The sequence below is a fragment of the Lactuca sativa genome, chromosome 5, assembly GCF_002870075.4.
Source record: "Lactuca sativa cultivar Salinas chromosome 5, Lsat_Salinas_v11, whole genome shotgun sequence".
Classification (NCBI taxonomy): domain Eukaryota; kingdom Viridiplantae; phylum Streptophyta; class Magnoliopsida; order Asterales; family Asteraceae; genus Lactuca; species Lactuca sativa.
Genome location: NC_056627.2, coordinates 139,060,933 through 139,070,599, shown reverse-complemented (window position 1 = coordinate 139,070,599; position 9,667 = coordinate 139,060,933). Strand labels below are relative to the sequence as shown.

Below are 9,667 nucleotides of genomic sequence, written 5' to 3'. Positions count from 1 at the left end.
TAAACATAGCATTATATAACCCAACATATCCATCTTATCAGCTCATTTAATTACTAGGCGTCCAACATGAATGAAACCGATAAAATGTATGGTATATGGAGAAAATGGTCAAATCATCATTAGATTTTAATTTGAGACTTATTCGTAAACTACTCTAATAAATGAAGATCAATTTTGCCACATGTTAATCTTCCATAAGTTTTGACACTTGTCATTTTGTGGTATTTAAAACAAAAATAGTATTCACATGTCAATTTCTAGGTTTTTTATTTTTAAAATTAAAAAGCCACATAATACATATAGTTATATAAGTAAAATATTAAATGTAATAAATATGATCATAAATTACAATAAATATGTTTTTTCATTCCTTATTTTAAAATTTACTTAATGTTTACATTTTGATATTTAATTTTTTTATTTAACATACCTAGTTAGTATAAAATAATAAGACTTTAATAAAACAAGTAAGAAATGAAACCGGAAATTTTGATCAAATGGTAATTCATGTTTTGTCGTAAATAAATTTTAATTTGAGATTTTTCATAAATTAGTTTTTTACTTCGTGTTAAATATGTTGTAGATAAAATGAAACCTAACTATACATTTCGTATAAAAATGTCAAGCAAATTGAAATACATGAACTATGTGCATAAAATGTTAAAAATGAAACATATATTTCGGCAAATCGAAAACCAAGAAGTATGATTCGTTAATTTCGTCAAAATACATGACCTCTTGTTTGCGCATCTATGGGAGGTAGTATTTGAAGATATCAGTATCAAGCGCAGAGAAACGGCCAGCTCTTCCAGTCCTTTTTCACTTATCCAAACACAAAAGCCCTTCTTTCTTTCTTCGATAATGGAAGCTCGCAAGCTTTTGAAATTAACCAAAACAGGATGAACCATTAGCAGACTCCAAATCCACCTCCATACGAATAAAACTATTTACAATGGCGATGCAAACTTCGCACACCGTAAGTATCATACATATATGTGTTTGCCTGTGTTTACAACTTCAGAGTTCACTTCTAAATTGATGGGATATTTTGAAACTTTAAACGACTTAAAGGGTCTTCTTTTCTTAATTGAGTTGCATGCCAGCTGTTTGATTATATTTCTGCTTGAAAAGTGCTGCAAATTGCCCACGTTAATGATACTCAAATGTTCGAATTTTAACAAGGGGTTGTATTGTAAGCATATTCTGACATCTTCGTGATGACAAGTGTCTTATGGAATCGCTAGTGTAAAGAATTGGGGCTATAACAGTGTAGTGATTGTACGTTCTTATGAATAGAAATTCGACATACTAGTCGAGGCCCTGAATTATACTCGTTTAAAATTGATACTTCTTGAATGTTCGTAGAGTTTAGATCACTATGGCTTTGTTAGCTTATGAGAATTGGATTGCACACCAACTGTTTGATTTAATGTGTACTTGAAGTGGGCTCTGAATTAGTCACCTCAGCAGGGTTCAAAGCTATGTACTTTTGACATGAGTTTGTAGTAAGATTTTGACACTTCAAAAGTGTGTGAATCTGTTTTAAGACACAAAATTTGCACTAATGTTCTTCCTGTTCAAATATATCTAGCACTAGTTGACAAGTGGACACCATGTTTAGTTCTAAAGGATTTTTTTGAGCATTCTGATAATTTTACTTGTTCCTTAAACCAGAAATTGCAATCTTAATGTGAAAACAACTCAAGGTGTTGGGCTGTAAGTTAGTCAATTTAGTTTAGGATCGATTGTGTTATAATCCTTACCATATTTCGAATCTTATCTATTTTAGGTATTTTAGATTTTTACAATATTTGGTTTCTTGTTTACATGTTTAAGGTTGTTCTTACCATATTTAATAAAATATAAGTGGAATCCGAAGTTTATCAAGAATCTTACATGCTTAAAGTCCAGTTTCTTATTGATTCTTGTTTACATGTTTATTTTATTGAATTCAACTAATCTTATGCTACAAAAACTGTTCAGGTTCTGTCATTGAGAAGTTGCTCATCGTTTACAAAATCATCTTCATTCAGAAGGATTGATTTCAGGATATATTCTTCCATTGAGCTCTCATCTCTCTTCCATTTTTCATATTGCACTGTGTCAAAGAGAAGGTCTCGTGGGCCCGTTATGGCTGCCAAGAAAGAATCTAAAGGTATATACCTGATTACATTTTTTTAAAGAGCTTTTATGGTTGTTTGGCTGGATGGGAATGGAATGGAGTGAACATGGTAATTGAGTAAGAAAGATACTGGAATCGGTGATTACATTCCATGATCATGACACGAATGGAAAAAAAAACTTCATATGATTTTGTATGTGTAGTAAATACAGTGTATAATATCAACTCTTTTCTATAGATTTTTTACTTATAAGAGTAAATTACAAAAATCGTCCCTGTGGTTTCTGATTTTTTCCTTGTGTTGTCCAAAGTTGAAACCTTTTTCAACTTTGGTCGTTATTTCAAGATTTCATATCGATTTTGGTTCTTATTTCAAGGTTTCATGGAGCAAAATTGACATGAAACTCTGAAATAAGGACCAAAATTGGAAAAAAGTTTAATTTGGGACTAAAAGGGTAAAGATTTATGAATTTATCTAAAACCACAGGGACCGTTCTTGTATTTTACTTTAATTATATTTAATGAACTTCTGCTCAAAAAAATTAAAAAACAAACTTGATAAAAGTTCAGTAAAACCCAAATAAGTTGTAACAAAAAATTTGTTATAAAGTAATGTTTCATTATAAAGTAATCTTTCATTGCATTTCATGATGGAATGAAAGTTAACAAAATGGAAAGAATCAGGGTCCCATTCCATTCCATCAGGCATAACAAAGTCTCATTACAATGGAATAACCGATTCCATTCCTTCCTTCCCTGATTCCCTGATGCCAAACACTACCTTACTAACGATCCATGTATTACATTGTTTAGGAACAAAGCAAGGAGATGGAAAATACAAGCACACTGTTGATCTTCCTAAAACAACTTTTGGTATGAGAGCAAATTCTTCAGTAAGGGAACCTGAAATCCAGAAATTATGGGATGAAAATCAGGTTTTCAAGAAAGTTTCTGAAAAGAATAACGGGGTCAGTTTTGGAAATTATTCAAGTTCATCTTTAAATTTTTCTTATTCTACTCTTTCTGATATTTTTTTTTTCCTGTTTTTAACAGGGAACTTTTGTCCTTCATGATGGTCCTCCATATGCTAATGGTGATTTACACATGGGACATGCATTAAACAAGATCATAAAGGATATTATTAACCGATATAAGGTATGATTTGATGTGATTGTGTATTTGTGTTCACTTATTGAAGGATAGAAATGGAATTTTTTCTATCTTCAATGATTGTTGTGCCATGTCCAAATCCTTTTATAGTGATAATGCAAAAGGGTATCCTAGAAAATGATTTTAGTCAACTTTTATGTGTGAAAATGTGCTTTACAGTATAAATACTATGCAAGTATGCATATGATGAATGTGTATGAGTGTATCTAAACTTCCATTATGTATTTATTTTTTGTTTTTTTGTTTTTTGACAGCTTCTTCAAAACTGTAAAGTGCATTACATTCCAGGTTGGGATTGCCATGGTCTACCCATTGAGTTGAAAGGTAAGTGATAGTTTGTTGCTTCTTCTTCCATTGAATAATCTTTTAAATTAAGATAATATTTATATTATCTTCTGTTTTTCTTTATGTTAATATGATATTTTGGTCATTTACTGAAAAAGAAGAACGAGGATGAATAGTGAAATCCATTAACCATGGAATCTGAAGGATTCCAACGTAATGGTAATGGAATTCCGTCCATTTGGCAACCCTGGAATGCAATCTCGAATTCCAATTCCATCAGATTAATGCAATTCAATAATAAAAACTGAATAATCTTTTAAAGCTTATGTTAATTAAGATTAATTTTCTGTTGAATTATCTTAGTATTGCAGTCATTGGATCAAGATGCCAGAAACGGATTGACACCAATAAAATTAAGAGCAAAAGCAGCTAAATTTGCTAAAGCAACAGTCAAGGCACAAATGGCATCATTCAAGGTCAATTTATTATAATTCTTTATTAGTATTATTAAGAAAAAAAAAAAGATAACATTAAACATATATAATATATAATATATGTCTACAGAGATTTGGAGTATGGGCAGATTGGGATCATCCTTATCTCACTCTTGATCCAGAATATGAAGCTGCTCAGGTACTGATGCCAAATTATTATTATTATTATTTTTATTATATTATTATTTAATTGTTTTGTTTTTTCTAGATTGAAGTGTTTGGGCAAATGGTTTTCAAAGGGTACATATACAGAGGGAGAAAGCCAGTGCACTGGAGTCCTTCATCACGCACTGCTCTTGCAGAGGCTGAATTAGAGGTAAACAGATAAGATTATAATTAAAATAAATAAATAAATAAGTTTTTAGTTAATTTCAAGAAAACAAAATTATAATTTAATTCATATCATGAAAACTTTACTAAAAATAGAATACATATATAGAGTGTCTTATTTTCCTTGGAAGTTTCTTGCAGTATCCTGAAGTCCATGTTTCAAAGAGCATGTATGCAATTTTCAAATTACTAACTACTCCAACTAAAGATGGATTACTTGATGAATTTCCCAAATTGTCCCTTGCTATTTGGACCACAACTCCTTGGACAATTCCTGCAAATGCTGGTATGTCTCCACCTTCATAGTTCATATAATCATGTATCATGCGAGTTTTTCTTTTTCTTTTTCTTTCTTTCCTTAAACAACTTTTCTGCAATCAGTTGTTTATCTGTAGTTTTTCTTTTCTTTTTTTTTTCAGCTGTTGCAGTGAATTCCAAGCTCCAGTATGCCATTGTTGAAGTGCAATCACCTTCACCTTCACCTGATGTTACTTCATCTTCTGAAGATGGAAAGAAGAGAATTGGAAGTGTTTTGAAAGGCTCTGAGATACCATTTTTCATTGTTGCATTGGACCTTGTGTCAACACTGGAATCCAAATGGAATGTGAAACTTGCTGTTAAGAAAACCGTTTTGGGTTCAGATCTTGAAAATTGCAGGTATACTTCGGTAGGAATGGAATCGTTCATTCCATTGGAATGAACAATTCCATCCAACCAACAAGTCTCATAGTTTCATGTTTTTATTAAAGACTTACTTTTTTTTTTTTTCTGAAATTACTTATTTTGAACAGATATGCACATCCAATAAATGGGCAAGAATGTCCAGTTGTGATTGGAGGAGATTACATCACAACAGAATCAGGAACTGGACTTGTCCATACTGCCCCTGGACATGGGCAAGATGATTATATAACAGGATTAAAATACAATTTGCCAATAATATCCCCAGTAGATGATGAAGGAAAATTCACTGAAGAAGCTGGAATCTTTAAAGGGCTTGATGTGTTAGGAGATGGGAATACTGCTGTAATTGATCACTTGGATCAACTTTCATCAATTCTCATGGTGGAACCTTACAGTAAGTTAGTTATAAAGACACCATTGAAATGGTTTAATATTAAATTTACTTAAATGCCCTTGTTTTCTTGATATTAGAGCATAAGTATCCTTATGATTGGAGGACAAAAAAGCCTACGATTTTTAGGGCAACTGCACAATGGTTTGCATCTGTGGAAGGGTTCAGAGAGGCTGCTATGGATGCCATTAGTCAAGTAGTATGGACTCCATCTCAGGTACTAAAATGGTTCCAGTTCTTTCTGACTTTTTACATTTTTAGTCCAAAATCCAATGCTTTTTCAAAATTGGTCCTTATTTCAAGGTTTCATATCAATTTTAGTCCCTAGAACCTTGAAATACCAAATCTGAAAAAGGTTTGGTACATAAGATAATATGTAGACTAAATTACTAAAATGGTTCCAGTTCTTTTTGATTTTTACATTTTTAGTCCAAAATCCAACGCTTTTTTCAAAATTGGTCCTTATTTTTTCAAGGTTACATATCAATTTTAGTCCCTAGAACCTTGAAATACCAGAACTAAAAAAGGTTTGATCCATAATATAAATATATATAAACTAAATTACTAAAACGGTTCCAGTTCTTTATGATTTTTACATTTTTAGTCCAAAATCCAACGCTTTTTTCAAAATTGGTCCTTATTTTAACATTTCACATCAAGTTTAGTCCCTTGAAATACGAAAACTGAAAAAGGTTTCAATTATTTTGGACTATAATAAACAAATAAATGAAAGTACATTGCTATTTCTTGCATTTAAAAATCATAACTTCTGTCATTCAGGCAGAAAACAGAATTTCTACAATGACTTCAAGTCGTTCAGATTGGTGTATATCGCGTCAAAGAACATGGGGTGTCCCAATTCCAGTCTTCTATCATGTAGAAACAAAGGAGCCTCTGCTAAATGAAGACACTATTGATCATATCAAAAGTAAGGCTGTTGTTTATATAAACCTTGATTACTTATGTATATTGAATTCAACATCTGATGATTGTATTTTTTTTTTTTTTTTGTAGCAATTATTTCCCAAAAGGGTAGTGATGCATGGTGGTATATGAAAGTAGAAGAATTGCTTCCTGAGAAATATCGTGATAAAGCATCAGATTATGTGAAGGGAACTGATACAATGGATGTTTGGTTTGATTCAGGTACATTACTAGTTTGTGTTAAAAGTTAAAAAGTTTTATTCAAATATAATTTTTTTTTCTGATAGTTTCTGGAGTTTAGATCCAAACTTTAAATTATTAAAGAGTAAATTGATTTTGGTCTGTGGAACCTTGAAATAAGGATCAAAATGAATATGAAAAGTTGAAATAAGGACCAAAAGTGAAAAAAAAAGGTTTTAGTTTGTAAGGGCATTTCAGTCATTTACAATTCCGATTATTAAACATGAAGTAATTGCAGGCTCTTCTTGGGCTGCTGTTTTGGAGACCAGAGAAGGCCTTCATTGGCCTGCAGATTTGTATGTAGAAGGCACTGATCAACATAGGGGTTGGTTCCAAAGTTCTTTATTAACCAGTGTTGCTACAAAAGGTATATTATATTTAACATGTTTTATTATTATTATAATCTTCATTATTGTGGTTATTTCTTTTTCTTATTTTGTTGAATTGATTATCACAGGAAAAGCTCCATATTCTGGAGTTATAACCCATGGATTTGTGCTTGATGAGAGAGGTTTAAAAATGAGCAAATCTTTGGGTAATGTTGTTGATCCACGTTTGATAATTGAAGGAGGCAAGAATCAAGAGGTTTGAATTCTTCCTATTCTATTTTTTTTTTTAAAAAAATTAGATTTCTGAAATTACAAAAAGTAAAACATTAATCTTTTAGTAGCAGATTAAGTGTTTTCAGTTTTCTTTACAGGAATCACCTTCTTATGGAGCAGATGTTCTTAGGCTTTGGGTCTCAAGTGTAGATTATACAGGAGATGTTCTAATTGGACCTCAAGTTCTTCGCCAAATGTCTGACATTTATAGGAAATTAAGAGGAACTTTGAGGTTTCTTTTGGGAAATCTTCATGATTGGAAAGTATGTTTTCAAGTTCTCCAAATCACCTATAAGATCTTCATATGTTTGTTGATGGAATCGAATTCAAAGTATACTTGGAAAGACCAAAATACCCCCATCATTCTACATATTGAAATAAATTTTTTTGGCAGGGTGAAAATGCAATTTCATATGAAGAACTTCCTGAGATCGATCAGCATGCTCTGTTTCAGCTTGAGAATGTTGTGAAGAGCATTAAAGAAAGCTATGAAAGCTATCAGTTCTTCAAAATATTCCAGGTAAAAAAAATATTCTTAAAATCAAACTCATCAAAATCTTTAAAATATTGAGTAAATTACACGAATGGTCCCTATGATTTGGGGTAATTTGCGCGTTTGGTCCCTAACTTATTTTTTTAACTTGGAAGGTCCCTCTTGTTTGTTTTTGTTACGCGTTTGGTCTCTATCTTACCTAAAAAGTCTATTATTTAAATAAAGAAAAATGGTGGGGTAGGTAAGGTGAGGTGAGGGGTGGGGTTGGGAATGTGTTTATTTAAATAAATTTAAAAAATCAAGGGCAAAATAGTCTTTTTAAGTAAGATAGGGACCAAACGCGTAACAAAAACAAACAGTAGGGACCTTCCGAGTTAAAAAAATAAGTTAGGGACCAAACGCGCAAATTACCCTAAACCATAGGGACCATTCGTGTAATTTACTCTAAAATATTATTCTTTTTGTTCAATTCTCAACAGACAATTCAAAGGTTTGCCATTGTTGATCTCTCAAATTTCTATTTTGATGTTGCCAAAGATCGCCTTTATGTTGGGTAATAAAACTTTTCCTCCAATTAACACCCTTATAATCAAGTAATCTACACAAAGGGTAGAATTTGACAAGTTGGTTATACTTCAGGGGTGCTTCAAGTTTTACAAGAAGAAGCTGTCAAACAGTGCTTGCAATTCATCTACTCTCCATAGTCAGAGTCATTGCTCCAATCTTACCTCATTTAGCTGAAGACGTGTGGCAAAATCTCCCTTTTGAATATACACTTGAAAACACTACTGATATAGCCAAATTTGTCTTCGAGTCAAAATGGCCTCAAGTTAATGAAAAATCGATTTCATTTCCTCAACAACAAATTGATTTATGGGGGAAAATACTCGAGGTATTATTATTCTTATTATTATTATTATTTTATAAATATAATTATCATTGACTCTAATCTGTATTAATTTATTTAATAGTTGAGAACCGAGGTTAATAAAGCACTGGAGACAGCTCGCACAGGTAAACTCATTGGCTCGAGTCTCGAGGCAAAAGTTTACCTCAACTCATCCGATGATGTTCTTTCTGAGAAATTAAGGAACATGTGTGAAGCTAAAATTGATGCAGATTCACTTCATCGCATATTTATAACATCTCAGGTTTCTTTTTTTTTTTTTTTTTAGTTACTATTTTAAAACATTACACACTCGTTTAAAATTTAAATCAATTTGCAGGTGGAGATTGTTGATGCACCGAGTGAGAATATACCATATTCAGGGGAATATTTAATTGAAGGAGATAAAAAAATATGGATTGGTGTATCAAGGGCAGAAGGGTCAAAATGTGAAAGATGTTGGAACTTTACTCCACAAGTTGGTTCTTTTATTGATCATCCTACACTTTGCAAACGTTGTTATGATGTTGTTGCTGATCAACCACTTCCTGCTCTTGCAGCTGTTAGTTAAGTTAAATGTGAGAAATAGCAACATACTTTGATTAGAATACATAGTTAAATTATTTGAGGAATAATAATTGCATAAAATTTTAATTCATATTATACTGAATTATTTATTTTGACAATTAATTGATTTCCTTCAATTATTTTTGAAGTTTATGTAGGGAAAGTATTATTAAAATCTATTTATAGTTTGTTTGTGGATGTAACTTTGATTAATTTGATGAGTGAACTATGTTAAATCTTTGTGTTATTTATTTTCGTTGTTGTGTTTGTGTGTGTGTTTATTGACTCTTAATCTTATCATTTAAGAGATTACAATTCTTTTCAAAACATATCTACAACTAAAACGGCCACTTAATGAAGGTAAATTGATATAAAGATAGAGAAAAATAAATAATAAAAGCAATGTATATCTTTAAACAAAATGTATACACATCTATGTCGTTTACATTACATCTTAAATGATTTTTTCAAATAGTTAA

The 9,667-nt window shown here is 31.3% G+C and overlaps 1 protein-coding gene across 1 annotated transcript; it reads left to right on the top strand.

Moving 5' to 3' along the window:
- Nucleotides 1-691: 691 nt before the first annotated feature.
- Nucleotides 692-9,345, top strand: LOC111908664 (isoleucine--tRNA ligase, chloroplastic/mitochondrial). Its single transcript, XM_052764307.1, has 22 exons — nt 692-976; nt 1,984-2,155; nt 2,936-3,090; nt 3,176-3,277; nt 3,547-3,616; nt 3,941-4,053; nt 4,142-4,210; nt 4,280-4,387; nt 4,543-4,687; nt 4,821-5,058; nt 5,193-5,479; nt 5,557-5,693; nt 6,257-6,404; nt 6,491-6,622; nt 6,879-7,007; nt 7,098-7,225; nt 7,341-7,505; nt 7,637-7,762; nt 8,215-8,288; nt 8,375-8,627; nt 8,707-8,886; nt 8,962-9,345. Exons 1-22 carry the CDS (start codon nt 953-955, stop codon nt 9,190-9,192), a joined length of 3,186 nt encoding a protein of 1,061 aa, XP_052620267.1. The 5' UTR covers nt 692-952; the 3' UTR covers nt 9,193-9,345.
- The last annotated feature ends 322 nt before the right edge of the window (nt 9,346-9,667 follow it).